The 16,151-nt window shown below is 54.6% G+C and overlaps 1 protein-coding gene across 7 annotated transcripts in view; it reads right to left on the reverse strand.

Annotated features, from left to right (window-relative positions):
- The window catches only part of STOX2 (storkhead box 2), a 184,609-nt gene that overhangs the window by 81,657 nt on the left and 86,801 nt on the right, over positions 1–16,151 (reverse strand). Inside the window, exon 1 of one of the 7 annotated variants that reach the window (XM_045821235.1) lies at positions 13,334–13,767. The exons of the other annotated variants lie outside the window; for them this stretch is intronic. Coding sequence (XP_045677191.1) covers positions 13,334–13,499 — 166 coding nt within the window. The 5' untranslated portion in view covers positions 13,500–13,767. Of the gene's footprint in view, positions 1–13,333; positions 13,768–16,151 lie in introns of those variants that run through there. 7 annotated transcript variants of the gene reach the window in all.

A 16,151-nucleotide genomic window follows, 5' to 3' on the forward strand; every position in this document is an offset into this window, starting at 1 on the left:
TTGTCAGGACCATTTCCAAGAAGACACCCAGTCTGTAATTCCCTCCTGCCTCCGGAACTTTGAGAATAGACCCCCAAGGGCCACATGAGCTTGCGTGTCGCTGGGTCAGTGGCCTGCATGGCCTTCCTGACCACCCCCCACCAAGAACCAACGTCTCATAAATCTCTGAAGACCAAAGCTCTCCTCTAGAAAGCTAGTGCCTCTCCATAGTATTCTCCACCAGAAATAGACATTTCTCCCCAGTCTTGAAAGGGCACTGAAGGAGCCTTAGGTACAGGCGTTGCTAATCCCAAGAGTTTTTCTTCTGCAAATGAAGGCAGCCACCCAGGCTGTCGGCATTCGGTGGACGACTGGGGAGACGCAGGGATGAGCGGCAGGGCGATGCCTCCTCCTCCTCGTTCCCGAGGCCCCCTTCCCAGCCCAGGCCAAAGGAGCAAGCGCACCGAGGACAGGCGGCCAGAACTGGAAACCCGCCTGTTAGGAGAAGCCGGGAGGCAAGCAGTGCACACGGAACCCTAAAATAACACACGGCGGCTCCTCGGGCCCCGTCTGTGCAGCCGGAAGCAAACCTGTGCTTTCGTCCTCTCTGGGGAGGACCGTGACCGCCAGGCGGGGCCTGCCACACCCTCTGCAGGACCGTCCACCAACAGCAAGAGCAGGCCCAGAGCCAAGGGCATTTCTGGGAGGCCCGCCGGGAGGCCTGGGTCCCGCGGAGGGTCCGCGCACTGGCTTGCAGATAGGAAGGGGGGCATCTCCGAAGGGGGGGACAGGACAGACCACGGCAGAGCCGCACAGACGGGAGCCCCGGGTCAGTGCCAGAAAGGGCAGGAGGAGGCAACAGTGAGGATGCCACACCAGCACACGCCCACACTCCCCGCTTCCTCTCCAAACACCAGTTGGCAACACTATGACGATTACGTCCTGATTGCTGCTTCCATCCATATTTATTATCATATTCACCAAAATCTCTACCTTACTGATTTCTTGATAACCTGGGACTTAGTCCTATTTTACATCACGCAGGCCTGTATAAGTCATCCTTCTTTGCCCCTGACACCACTATTTTAAATTACTGTGCTGGGGCCCTGACCATAGTTCAGTTGGTTGGATATCACCCCACAAGGCAAAAGGTCACCGGTTTGGTTCCAGTCAGGGCTCACGCCTGGGTAGCAGGTTCGGTCCCCAGTCGGGGCACTGCAAGAAGCAAGCAATCGATGTTTCTCTCTCACACTGATGTTTCTCTCCCTCTCTTTTTCCTTCCCCCTCTCTCTAAAATAAATACATTTCTTTTTTTTTAGATTTTATTTATTTATTTTTAGAGAGGGAAGGGAAGGAGAAAGAGAGAGAGAGAAACATCAATGTGCGGTTGCTGGGGACCATGGCCTGCAACCCAGGCATGTGCCCTGACTGGGAATCGAACCTGCAATACCTGGTTTGCAGCCCGAGCTCAATCCACTGAGCTATGCCTGCCAGGGCAAATAAACACATTTCTTAAAAAATGTTTAAAACGCTGTGTTGGGTGCTGTCGCATTCAGTGATTCGGATCCTGCCCTATTCTTAACTCAGAATGCTGTTCCGTCTACACTGCGGCAGGAACAGATGGCGGAAGACAGACTGCACGGAACGGAACGTCTCCTCCGCGACTTTTCAGAAGGAGAGGAGAGTGCGAGAAAGTGAGTCAGCAGAAGACGATGGTTCACAAATGAATGAGATGATGTGTGCGGGGGGGCGGCGGGGGGTGGTTCCTGTCCATCAGAAGTTCCAGATTTTGTTGTCTGCGCCCCGTGTGCCCAACAAGTGAGGCCTCAGGAGCTGGACGACCCCAACGACTTCCACTCCGAGACGAGCCAGCGATGCTCGGGGCGTGACTGACAGCTTCTGAGAACACGGGGCCAGTGAGGACAGCTGAGGGGCTCCAAGGGACAGAGAAGAAACCCACTCTAAGCCCTGGCTGGCATAGCTCAGTGGATGGAGCTCGGGCTGGGAACCAAAGTGTTGCAGGTTCGATTCCCAGTCAGGGCACATGCCAGGGTTGCAGGCCACGGCCCCCAGCAACCACACATTGATCTTTCTCTCTCTCTCTCTTTTTCCCTCCCTTCCCTCTCTAAAAATAAATGAATAAAATCTTAAAAGAAAAGAAAGAAACCCACTATAAGGTTATGGAAAGGGAGTAAGAGACAGCGCAGGGAAATAGTCTAGCAGTTACTGCCACCCCCCCATCTTCTGCCAGCTTTAGGGGACCCCACTGTTCTTCGGGCAAAGCACGGTGATTCTCAGAGCTTCAGCGGGTGGGGTAAAGGTTATTTCAAGTAAAACACACGAACATGTGAGGGTAGACTCGTCAGAACACACAGGGAGCTCTACCATCCTTCCTGTCAGTACAACAGGGACCTCTCCTCCGGGGCCCTGGAGAAAGTGCCAGATGAACCTCTGGAGCAGTGAAAGGTAATACTGAATGATTTCTTAAAAGTCAGAAGTGAATTTGACTAACGTGTAACAGAAAGTCGTCAAATACACACACTGTTTAAAGTGCATGTGTATGTGCCCCTCGCCAGTGTGGCTCAGGGGTTGGGCATCGTCCCACAAAGCAAAAGGCCGCCGGTTCGATTCCTGGCCAGGGCACACACCTGCAGCAGGTGGTAAGGCAACAGATCGATGTTTCTCTCTCTCATCCATGTTTCTCTCCCTCTCTTGCTCCCTCCTTCCCCCTCTGTCTAAAAATAAATAAGTAAAACATTTAAAAAAAAATAAAGTAAGTATGGGTGTGTGTGTGAATAAAAAAATCTCAGTTTTGTCATCTATGCTGCTTAAAACATTAATTAGTGGCTGCCTCCGGGATTGTCCTGAGACTACGTGAGGTGACTCTTAGGCATGGACTGGTACCAAGTACATGCTCAGTCACCATGGTTTCCTTCCCTGGGGGAAAGGGAACCGAGGGTCAAAAGGCGCCCTCTCAGTACCCACCTCTCCGAGCCCCCGGGAACGCTGTCACCTGGCTCAGAAGCACGTTCTCCGACCGAGGGAGGAAGCCCGTGCCTAGGCCCCAGGCCCTCTGACCTGGTTCCCGCCCCCACGCCGACCAGCAGCCCTGCAGGGCCTGACTGCATAACGACGCTGCGTGGCCGCGAGCCACACCTCTCGGGAGCCCGCGGCCTCAACCCCAGCCTAACGACCCGCGCCAGGGCGGCACTGACAGAACGCGCTTTCTCGTCTCCGTCCATCTGACCACTGAAGTCTCCACTTCTGGCCCTGAAGATCGAGAGGATGCACCACCGCTTATTAGGCCGTTTGCATCCCAAACAAACGTTCTCTGACGTCCCCCACACGTGTGAGTCGTTGCCTGCACCAAGCAGGGTACAGCGTGCAGGAAAAGCAGAGCGGGAGTCTCCCAAAGAGCTATGCTGTAAGCAACCTCAGCCAGAGCTTTTGTTGTATTTTGAAATTATGATTAGAGGATGCCTTCTTACTTTTTAGCCCCACCTGAGGACATTGTTTTCTTGCTTTCAGAGAGAGAGAGAGAGAGAGAGAGAGAGAGACGAGAGAGAAACATTGATAGGTTGCCTCCCGTATGTGCCCCAAGTGGGGATCCAACCCACAACCTAGGCATGTGCCCTGACCTGGAATCGAACCCTCAACCTTTTGGTTACTGAATGGCACTCCAACTAACTGAGCCACATGGGCCAAGGCTAGAGGGTGCTTTTGAAGTTCAATTAGTTAGCTATAACCACATAAAGCAAGCTACTCAATACCCTCAAGTTCTTCTTTAGGTATTTCCCCTGGACTTAAAGGAAGGGACATTTGGGTGGGGGGCACGCAGAGTGTTGAAAACTAATGGGGGAAATGGGAACTTGGGAGTGGACCCAGGAACAGTGGGAAGCACCACGTTCTCAGCATCTGGATCCTGGCTGGCAGTGGTTCCCATGTCTGCCAGGAAAGTGAGGGGAGGGGGAGGAGATGGCAGCTTTGAAAGCCCCTCCCCCAGCTCAGGTTGTCCCCATGGAACCCCAGGTCCCACTACCAAACCCACTGCTCTTGGGGAAGCTGCTGATTCAGTGACGTGCAGAAAAGGGAGCCTTCTACCCCCTGGCCAGCCCAGAGGGCATTCCGACCCGAGATGCCGCGGCACCGTCACCACGGAGGAGGAAAAGGCACTCAGTTCCAGAGGCCACTGGGTTCTTCTCCTTTCCAAACGGGCCCTGAACGATAACCCTGGCCTCACGGCTTTCCTTTCCCATACTGCCTTTCGGCGACATCATTTATACTACACACGCAAACACACGCAAACACACATCTCAACCCTCAGCTCCAATGAGGTTTTCCCTTCTTTACCTTCGGCTGCAAAGCCAACATAGTAAACCATGTCCGATGATACAGAGCACCAGCTCACTGACTTCAGAAGAAGCCAAATTCTCTTCGATTTATAGCTCACGGGAAATAATGAATACACCACGGTTCTCTGCCATTTTTCCTAAGTTGGAAATTCAAAGACCAGCAAACCTACTTAGGTAAATGAAGGATTCTGGAGACTTCTTAGCTCTCATACCCAAATCAACAAGGAATGGAACATCTGATCTCCAGTGAACTGAGTACCAAGTCTAGGACTCAGATTTCACTCGACTTGTCTTCAACTCTGCTGGACCCCCGACACGGTGCCTGTTGCCCCCCTTCTTCTGCATCCCCGGTGGGAAACTTTTAGAAACGAGTCCGTCCTGCAGGGTGAATGCCCCAAAACAAATAAAGGCCTAGTAGCAAAAGTGTACTAAGTTCTTACTGTCAGGCACTGTGCTGATTATTTTGCATAGATTTGCTCATGTCATCCACGTAACAACTGCAAATCAGATATAATTTTATCCTCCTTTTACACATAAGAAACAGGATGAATTGACCACATAAAACGCCAGGACGCCCAATCACCTGACTTCGCGCTGTAAGTCTCAACGCCCTGCTCTGTGAAGTCATTCACGAGCCCTCGACGGAAGCCACCAGGACACCTGCAGGAAAACCCATCTGACATCGCGCCCACACTCGCTGTCCGACTCCTCTGGGCGTGTCCACCGCCTGGCAAAACAGGCCTTTCCCAAAGCAGTGTTTTAAAGTTTACCAACAGCTGTCCGTTGTCTTCACTATAAATAACCAGTCAGCGAGGACGAGGAAAATGTGTCTGAGTATTCTTTTCAGTTATTCTACAGCAACCACTGGGAATGAAATTTCAACTGTGCTCACTGGGTCAACAGGAAGACCCCCTGTATTGATGAGCTCCAGCACCTGATCTAGAGTGACGCTTTATCTTAGAAGTTTAGTGCATTCAAAAAAGCTGTATTGTTCTGTAATTTCACCAAGGATTCATCTTGGAATTTTAAAAATCCCAAGACAGAAGTCTACATAGGTACCACCAGGGGCTTTCCAAACTGCCCCAGGGCACTGCTTTGGCCCAGGAGGAGTGGATCGAGATGACTGATCCCGCCACGACTACCCTGGGGCACCAGCTAGGACCAGGGTTAAAGACGGAAGCAAAACCCAGGGGCCCAAGATGTCACCGTCACTACCGGGACTGTCAGCACGACAGTGGGTCTCCAGCTGTCGCGGAAACTCCTGCTGCATGCCAACGACACGCCTGGAACTTGCTGGAACAACACCCAGAGAGCCAGGAGCCAAGCGCTCGAAGAGCTTACAGTCTAGAGAGAGGATCAGACAAGGGAGTGACGCCCGGCCTGTCAGTCATCTGATGTGTCGATTATCTCAGAAGCGCAAAGGAGCAGCTCAGTCACTCCACCGGCCGAACTGGCCTCCGCCAGAGCCCACTGGTGAGCAGGGTCTGAAACACCAGGAGGCGGCCGGATGCACAGTGGAGGGAAACGGGCATTTCCGGAGGGGGCCCTGGCCCCAGGGGCTCTGGAGGCCTCGCACAGAGTGAAGGTGACGTGGTTGCAAAGCCAAGTGCAACCGTACTTCCTTACGTGGCTTACATGTGATTTCCTCTTTACGTCACACTTGGAAGGGACAGCTGCTGAGATCCTGTTGAAAGTCTGCATGTGTCCTTCAAGACTCTTAGTGACATGGGAGAGAACCCGGTGCCGGCTCTTTTAATAATACTAGTGACAAATATTGCAGATAGAACGTTTGCTACGTGCCACGCTTGGCTCTGAGTACTTTCCGTAAAGTATTAATTCACCAAAACCCAGTGGGCGCATGCTGTTATCATTCCCATGTCAAGGCCCCGGGAAGGGAGGTAACTTCTCCAGGTGGACGTAGTCCGGGACGGAAGGTAGGGTTGGGAAGCCATCTGGCCTGCGTCTCTGCTCTAAATCATGGCCGTTCACTCACCGAAATGTCCTGGGTCATTCAGAGGACCGAGGGAGGCATGGAGACCCAGGCTCGGAACCCCACAGCCACAGCTGCGTCGGTGGGGACTCCCGGGCAGCCACGGGCAAGCACAGACGCTGCAGCTGGCGTCCCACTGGACACCGCCTGCCTGCTGTCCGCACTGCCTCCAGAGTGCCGTCTTCCTGCAACGCCACCGCCACCCCAGGGGACATGGCTCCCAGCCCCACTGCCCCGCCCCGTGCGACAGCTTCCAAGTCCGGAAGGGGCTGTGTCATCGGTGAGGCCGGGCTGGCGCCGTGCCCCGGGTGCCAGGTAGTGCAGCAAAGCAAGTCCACGGCAAGGTGGGCATCGATTGACACAGAGAACTGAGGTTTCCGCCTGTGCAAGGGTCCTGCGGTGGGTGCACGTGCTCCCTCCCTCCGCGGAAACCAAATGCCACCACTGGGTGGCTGGAAACAAGAGAAATAAATGCACGTCCTCCCCCACAGCCTGGAGGCTGGGCGTCAGGAGCCCGAGTGCTGCCCTCTGGAGGGCGGCAGGGGGAATCCACTTCTCTCCTGAGTCCTGGAGGCGACCAGCAACCCCTGGCGGACCTTGGCTTGTGGACACGTCACTAAATCCCTGCCTCCATCTTCACACGGCCTCCCCCCGAATCTGTGCCTCTCCTCCTCCCGTACGGACACCAGTCATAGTGGATTTGGGGCCCACCCTACTCGGGTTTAATCCCATCTTAACTTCATCTCACCTGCAGAGACCCTATTCCCAAAGAAGGCCATACTCACAGGTACCAGAAGTCAGGGCTTGAACACATCCTTTTGGAGGACATAGTCTACCCTTGACAACGGGAAATTACAGACACGGGAAGGGGGTTCAGAGGATGGGCAGCCCAAAAAACCGAGAAATATCCCATGCACCTCGATCGCTATGGGGGCTGTCATGTCATCTAATAATGAAATGATTTCAAAGCAAAAGCTGGATATGCCCAAAGCAATGAGAGGTCTAATAGCTCTTCTAGGGGAGTCAGCCAGACAGGAGCCCGCAGCCAGGGTGCACTGGGCTGTGAAGTGCGGAGCGCGGCGGTGCCCCTCCCTGAAACCGTGCGGACGGGCCTCCCCCCCCACAACCAGTGCCTGGCGGGCGGCTGCCGAAGAGCTCCCTTTCATCTTCAAAAAGAGAGGAGACTTGGCCTGGAGGGGCCATCACGGATTTAAGCAGAAAGATAAATGGAGGCTTTAACTGTGAGTATGAGTTACCTGAGCCATAATTTTTCAATTGACTAGGTATATGATGGATGTTTAAAATACACGTTATTTACAGGGCGGGTCCGGTCTTTTGGGCTGCTTCTTGTATTGTTCTAACTCTTTTCAAACCTGACTATAGGTATCAAAAGTATATCCCCTTGACCAACAATGCAACAGCTTCTGCATAAAGGCAAACACGAATAAAAACAAATCCAAAATTAAAAAGCACTTTGCCTGTAGAAAGAGCAGAGCGGCCGATCTCCAAGAAACCCTAACCTGGACAGTCCAGAGTTTCAGAAACCCAAGCAGGACTCAAAGTTAAGGGGGTGCAGCTGACCATCTGCTGGAAACGAAAAGAAGTCCGTCATCCGCTCCCCTCTAAGAGGCAGAACACGAGGTACAAAAAGCTGAGCTACTGTCGGGTTCCCAACTCACGTGGCTAAGGGGGTGACCCCCAGCTGCGCCCCTGACCTCTGCAGGTGCGCCTCGGGACTGACTCTCTGCTCGGACAGCCCGCCCATGCTGTCCCGAACGGCACTCAGCACCTGTGCCATCTCCCCCGGCTTCGTGGCCATGGACTGTGTTCTTCCGGCAAAACTCCGATTCACCTTGTACTTTCTTTACCTCTTACATCGAGTCAGTCACCAAAACCAGTCGGCTCCATGGTCCTCCTGGAGCCCCCTCTCCTCTTCGTTGCCCCCCCCCCCCCGCCGCCCCGTGGCTGATACAGCGCTGCCTTGATGGGCATGAGTACCCTTCAGCCACATGAGGTCGTTTTAAGTGACACCTACTTGATTTTTTTTTTAACTAAAAGAGTGATATACTAACTCTAATGGGGATTAGAAAACTGTAATTATCCAATGAAACCCATACTTTCCCATGGAATACAAACTTTTCTTTTTACTCATTTAAGTAAAAAAAATAGGTCAAGTTAAAGGCAAATGGGAAGTAAACAACAGGACAATCTTGGGGACGCGTGCTCATGCCTGGCAGGCTGGGAAACCCCACTCTGTGGGGACCCCCGGCGTCTACTGCTCAACCACATCACCCCTCAACGGCCTCCCAGTCTCCTGGCCTCGAGACTCTCGTGCACCTCTCCCGCAAACCACGGCCAGGCGGCACTTCCAAAACGCCCCGCCGTCATCTGTCTCCCAGACTCACCCATCTCTCCCTACCCCACGAACTCGGAGCTCCACCTGCGTGTCCAGCTGCCCGGGGCCGCGCTGCACGTGGTCCCGCTCACTCCCGCGGCCGCAGCACGGCCAGCCTCCCCCAGGCGCGCTCACGTCCAGCGCCGAGTCCGAGCCCGGCCCCCGCCGCTTCCGCGGCCTTCCCGCAGCCCTCCCCCTCCTCCGGCTCTTCGGAACCGCCCCGTCCTTCACCCACGACACCGGCCAGCCCTCCCTCCAGGCAGCCTTTCCTAACCCACAGCCTCCCGTCCTCCGCCCTGCTCCGCATTCTGCACTTACACGCGCCGTGTCCACCACCCCCGGACCCCTGATTGCACGCCGTTCTTCGCTGCCTTCCAACGGCCCCGTCTACCACCCCGACGGGAAGCCCCCCTGCAGGAGCCGAATCTTAGGTCCCTATGCATGTTTATGCGCGTGAATTACTCCATGGTTGTGAGAGGATAACTCACATTAGGGGCTCAAAACAATGTCTTCATCCCACTTTTTAAGGGAAGCCATGTTCTATTCATCCACCCGCCAAACATTTACTGAGCGCCGCCACGTGCCAGGCCGTGACGAAAACACGGACCGCCGCCGAGGAACCTGCCGGCTAGTGCGGGGGGCGCACGCGTCGGCTCCCGACGCCTCACAGCGTGACGGTGCTGCCATCGCACCAGCGCTAACACGGGCCGCGCGAGCCATCCCCCGGCAGAGGGGACCTGGAGGAAGACCGAGAGCGAAGGGGCGTGTGGCCGGTTCCGGGCGGTGACGGGTTTCCAGAGCCCGGATGGAGCACAGGGCGGTGGGGGAAGGCACGGAAGGGGCACTGAACAAGGCGGACTGGCCATCCCACGAAGAGCTTGGTCTAGAACTTCATCCACGGGCAGGAGAGGCGGTAAAAAGAGATGGAACACGACCAGCTTTGCTGTAGGGGAGACTTATCAAACACACACACACACACACACACACACACCCGCTGAGGACACACGGAAGATGAACTGGACGGTGAGCGAGGTCAGTGTGGAAGACCGTGTAACCAAACAGAAGATTTAAACAACAGAGATGAAGGCGGGGGCAGGTTTTAGAAACATCTGGGAGGGAGAAATCAGCAGGATTTTCGGACCAACGAGTGGTGGTCCATTCCAACGAGTGGAAGCAGCCTTCCGCTGCCGAATGAAAATAGTCTAGGGATTGACTGCTGCACGAAGAGTGTATTATCTACTTAAAAAAATCACCCACGGCATCTCTCTCTCGTGCTACTGTGGCTAAGTTTCCTGGAGAGCTGACTCCAGCCTCTGTTCTTACAAACTACAAGAACCTCTGCTTTGCACCGGATAGATTAGACACACATGGTTTCTGGGGCTGATCCACGAAACCTGTCCCACATTCACAAGTCAGCGGCACACTGCCCCGTCCCCAAGGACCTAACCAGATTCCGCTCCTCGGTCCCACCCGCACTAAGCACAAGCCCCCTCGCACCAAAGAGCACCACCTTTCGTCTGAGCCGTCCCGACCCTCCGGGGCACAGGAAACTCAAGCCAGAATTGCTCTCGGGGCGTAAAAATGCTAAGGGTTTTACACAATGTACTCATAGGCCTTTTTTCATATAAAAACATTCGCGAGAGTGGAAAGGATATTGAAACGCCAAGAGAGGTGACCTTTCGTAAGCACATTCGTGTTCTCCCGGGAAATAAGGAATAAAGTCATTCACCGCCAAGCGCAATATTCCTCACTTGCGCTCGCCCGCCTGGTGAAAGGACTCCTCCACGCAGGTAGTTTCAAAGTAACCCAGCTGGAGCGGCAGGGCTGAAAACGGATGTCTGCAAACCAGGGGAGAGGAGGCAACCGGATGCTATTTATTGAAACGTGTCTATGGTGAGAACTCGCTAGGACTTTATCCATCATCTCCCCACCGCCGCCTTTCCTCCGGTTGCCAAGGCGAGCCCCGAGAGGCAGGCATTTCACGTACCATTTGGGGACATCAGGAAACAGGATGCCCTTGCAAAAGGAGCACTTATCCCACATGCCTCACCTACGGAGGCACATGACTCCAATAAGCGGAAAGGGCAAAGGTTATTGCTAACGTTTTCCGTGTAAGTGTTCGGAAATCCTGTGCTGGCTCATTACAGAGCCACTGCCCAGCCCGAATCTGTAATGGCAGCGTAGACCGGGAGGGCCCCTTCCAGATGGGGCAGGGGTCCTGTTACTCGCCAGGGACACGGCTGGTTCGTGGCAGGCCCAGATGAAACCTTGAGGGTCCATTCTCCGCCCCCAGGAAACCCATGTCTCTTAAAATAACAGAAGACGAGGAACTGGGACACCATCCCCTGCACCCCAGAATTAGTTTCTGTGAAACGAAAACTAATAAACGAACAAAGGTGGTGATGTACAGGCCTGTCCTCCCCTCTGCTTACATTAGTTAGCTGGGCAGGGGAGAAAAACTGATTGAAACCGTCTTAAGATGTCAACTGAGGAGCTTTTGTTTTATCTTTCTTTTAAAATCCTTTAAAACTCTATTATTACAAGTGTTTGCTTTTGTGGCCTTTAAGGTGGCAACTATCAAACGCAAAGTACCACGATTTGGGGGACGTCTCCCTCATGAGCGACATCTTTTACGAACATGCTCTGTGGAAACTTTCTAGTGGAAAAATTACTTTCCAGTCTCCACCAGTGGAATGCCCCAAACGTGGTGGCACTACCTGTGAACTGGAAAGAAGCACTCGCCCCCAGGGCTGGGGAAGGGGAGAGGGGGCAGAATTAAAAGTTAATGGCATCGTTTGTGCAAAGAGGTCCCAGCTCACACAGTGCACCCAGAGGAGGCTCCAACAGCCTCACCAGCAAGAGGGCTGGGGCCCTGGGAACCATGGCACACTTGCATGTACAAGGCACCTAGGATTACGGATGTTTCCCTCTTGGTGGGGAGTTTTACTTTTTCTCTAGTTTTAGACAAGGAGGAAGAAGGATCCCCCCATCCATCGGGTCTAACTCCAGATCATACGTGCACGTTTTATTATTCACCTTGATCTGAACAATGGCAACGTCCTCCTTCTGCCCAGAAACTCTCACCGGGAAATTAATATGCCGGATGAAGGATGAACACATCTCACGGTCTGTGAACCTGTGAACTGGCTGGGTGCCAGGAGGCCTGGGGACTCTTAGGGTTATTTTAGACTTGGTAGCATCCGCTGGGGAGCCTGCACGGGCATCTTGGTGGTCAAGACTGAAAGTTTCAGAATTCTCTATCTCTAACTGTCCTTTTGCGGGATATTTTTAAGTTTTCAATGTGCCTACTCTCACCTCTTGAGCTTAAGTTCAGTTTATTCGGAAGGTGTGCAAAACAGCAGGCTCCATGTCAAGGGTACTGCTGTAAATCACATTTCAAACCGAGACAACATCCGTATGTCACCAGATTTTGCAATAAAAAAAGATGGTTATTTTATTAGGCTTTATATTCACGGAAATGTGGTCACAAGACATTTTTAAAGCATGAGATACGGGCCCCCGGGTTTTAAAACTTGCTGTTTTAGGAGGAAGACAGCAGTGTCAGCCTGGAAGCACCAACCGCAAGCCGTAAGCAGTTTTCCCAGTCAAGACGGGACTTACAGAGATGGGATAGAGATGTGCTCTCAGATATAATCTCAGCCCTTCCATTACACTGCGTTTAGGGGAGAATTACTTCTTCCAGGGTGAAAAACAAACAAAAATTGACGTCTTGCACATGATCACACACAAATGGTCAACAACAAGTAAGGCGAAAACCAGGAAAGAGAGCCTGCATCCCCTTCCTCCGGCATTTCCTCCAGGATTTTATCCCTGGATTCCCAAGTCGCACACCCAAGCCATTCCATCCTGTCTCCAAGGGGAAATGGCCCGTTCAGACACAGCACTGCATTTTCAGAGGAACCCTTTTTCCAAGCCTTCATTTCCATGTACCGTTTTTGCTTGTCCTTCCCGTCTGACGGGCAAACACCCGATACCGCCTCCATTCTTTCCACACAACCGAATCCAAAGCAACATATGTTAAACCCACACCAAATCATGTGAGCGTTCAATCCGCATACACACCATTACCCCACAGAAGGCATTCAATGAGCTCCAACAGAGCTCGCTGCGTGCCCATCGGAGGAGCCGGGGACGTCTGCGGGGCTCTTCCCCCACTCAAACCGTCCAGAACGGGGCAGGGAACCTGTTCCCTGTTCCGAAGAGGGGAGCTGTTTAAATGCCCACTGGGATCCCCGGCCACGATGCAGGCGCCAGCAGGCCGGGTACTGCAGGCGACACCGGACGCGGGCTCTGCCACAAAGCTCAAGGAGGCTGCTGCGCGGGGCTCGCAGTCGCTCACCTCCCCGCAGCCCGAACGCGCGGCGCGGCCCCCTCCCGCATTTCACCGAACTAATACCTCCCAAACCCCATATTGAGCGGGCCTGCTGTGGATCCTGCGGAGGTACAAAATGGTGGATGTGAGCTAATTTTCTCCCGCTTTCCCCATAACTTATCGCATCCATCAGCGCCCGGCCTCGCCTGCCAGCACCCCGGCGGCCGTGCGGGGAGCCCGCGGCAGTCCGCGGCCCCGGCCGGGGCGGCTACGCGGTTACCAACCTGATGTCATGTAGCCCCGCGAAGCCTGGGGCGCGAAGGCCGCGGGGAAGCGTTTGTGCAGGCGGTAGTCCTTCTCGCTGCGGGACCTCATGCGGTCCGAGGCCCGGTCCGAGAAATCCGAGCTAGGCCAGGCTCGCCGCAAGGTTGTGCTCCGGGTCTTCTTCATGGTGGGGAGGGCGACCTGCGGCCCCGATCCTCGGGCCTCAGCGCCGGGGCGCGGGGCGCGGCTTCATCCGTCTACGGTGGGCACGACCTGGGCGCACTCTGCGCGCATTTTCCCAGCCCCTCCTCGTCGGCGTCTACACCGCCAGCGGCGGGTCCGGCCCTCCCCACGCCCCCACACCCCACCACAGCGAAGGCTCCGATTTTACACACGTCCCACAATGCATTACACTTCATTTGCAATCCGCCCGGCTTATAGCTTCCAGATTCCTGGGGGGAAAGGCACGTTAGGAGGCTCCGCGGCCAGGAGGAGGCGGGGAGGGGAGGGCGGGGTGGGGGCGCCGAGACTTGCAGTGTGAAAGCAATGGGCGCGCAGACAATGGCCCGATTCAGCGCAGGAGTGCTTAGCCGACTGTGAGCCCCGGCACAAAAGACCCAAACAAATGAGGGAGCCGAGGCCTCTGGGGCTGACCCGGGATCAGGCACCCGGGAAGCCGGAGGGGCGGCTCAGCGCAAGGCGTGGGGATGACAGCGTCCAAGTCGGGTCCCCCTGGGCCTACCAGCCGCGCGGCCCGCAGTCCCGGGCGCAGGCGGGCCCTGCCTCCCCTGCAGTCCTTGGGAGGCAGTCTTCATTACAGAGGCAGGAAGGGGGGACGCGTGTGCACGGAGATCCGAGCAAGCTCTGCAGACAGCAGCTGCGGCGGGCGGGCTCTGCCGGATCCAAGGAGCGGGAGTCGTCCTCGCGGCTGCAGCGTCTAGTCAATCTTGCTCCTTCCCAGGCTTAAGGTGGTGTGCGTGCCTGCGCGCGCGCGTGTATGAGTGCGCGCGCGCGCATGTGTGCCCCGACACGCATGTGCCCCCTGCACATGCATGCTCCTACTTACTGGCCGAGGCGGCGACGGGAGCCATGGCTGCCAAGGATGCGGAGGCTGACGGTCGATCGACACCGCGCGGCGGCACCGCCGCCTGGTAGCCAGCGCGCAGAATGGCTATTGAAGGGCAGGAAGCAGGGCAGCCGCCCAGGCTCGCCAATCACCAAGCTGCCTCGCGTTAGAGCACAGATCCCGGCAGGCTTCTCCTTGTCTTGTGAAACACCCTGCGGCGGCGCTGGGACCTTGGCAGGCGCCACAGCCTGGAGCCAGCGCTTGGATATTTACATATTTTCAGGATGGTCCCTCCCCCTCACAGAGAGGAAGAGAAATCCCTCTGTGGGAACGGACAGATCTGCGGTGCCCTGCTCTGCCCACCTGCGCCAAGCCCGCAGTCAGCGAGGGCCCGGGCAGGGGGCGCCACCCGGAGCTCCTCCAAAAGCCTCAAACGCCTGGGTACCCGGTCTGTGCCGCTGGCAAGCGCAGTGGAGGTGGCCTGGCTCTTCCTCTCTCCTGGAGCCCCTGGTGAGCGTCACTACCCTCCCGCCAACCTGCATTCGGGTCCACGGCTCGGCTACATACACAGCTCGGCTCGGCACAGCTGTTTCTGGTCCAACAGCCAATCACTGAAGGACAACAATGCGCGGCGCGGGGGGGGGGCGCGGGGAGGGGGGCGGAGGGGGGCGCTGCATAGTCCCAGCCGAGGAGGCACCGGCCCCGGCGGGATGCGGCCTAGGATGCGGAGGTCACGGGAGTTAAAAACGAGCGGCCACAGGCTGCGAATCGCCGCGACGCTGCGCTGCTACCGGTTCTTCAGAAACACTTCTCTCCCCGTTTGGGTTTCCAAAAATGCTTTGTTGTTATCAACAACAACAATTTTTTTAAACTGGTTTTTCTTTTTCGAAATCGTATTTTATTTGGCATCTTTGGGCTTTTTTTCACCCCACTGGTGACATTGCAACATACAAAATCATCATCTTATTGCTGTCGTGTCTTGCTCACAGGCCAAGGGGTGCAGGCATGGGGATCCGAAGTTCATGGGGCTATGATTCTGAGCCGATATTGGAAAAACCCACACAGTCAAAAAGCCAGCGGGTCCTAAATGGTTAAGATTCAGTTCTAGTACAATTGAGTGCTATTCCAAGGCTTGAATTCTTTGGGGGGTTAGGAAGGTTTTTGGAGAACCTTGCCGAGCGGGGAGGGGTGTAAGCCACAAACGTTATAGAATCCAGAACCAGAGCTTCCACTCAGTATTTCAAGGCTGCCCTCTGTAACCCGAGGCTGGTGTAACTAATCTACCCCTGGGGATACCAGAGTATACAAAACAAACAACTAAAAATCACTGAGTATCGTATGGAACTTATATTGACACTGATCAGAATTTATTACTAACTGTAAACCAATCAACTAATGTTCAGTGACACTTTTTAAGTTAGAAAAGGGGAGTCCCCCCAAAAGACACATTTTGGTAAAATGTCTTTGTTGTTGTGAGAGGACTACTGAGAACAGAAACACTACAGGTCTAAGAGCCACAGAGGACTACATGTGTAAAGAACCGTAAAGGTAATAAAAAATAATTGTATGAATGAATGCTTAAGATATTGACATTTAGATATCTCAATTCAATTCAAGAAAACAATTACTCAGTACCTCCCAGGAGCCTAAAGTGGTTACATGAATGAACACAGTCGTTACCACGGAGAGCTGATGGCGATCGCCGTGGCAACTGTGATATTTACTCACTCCGCCCGTCATCACGGACCGTCTAGTGTCTGCCAGTGCCGGGA

The sequence above is a fragment of the Phyllostomus hastatus genome, unplaced genomic scaffold (genome assembly GCF_019186645.2).
Source record: "Phyllostomus hastatus isolate PE091 unplaced genomic scaffold, TTU_PhHast_1.1 phas_scaffold_46, whole genome shotgun sequence".
Classification (NCBI taxonomy): Eukaryota; Metazoa; Chordata; class Mammalia; order Chiroptera; family Phyllostomidae; genus Phyllostomus; species Phyllostomus hastatus.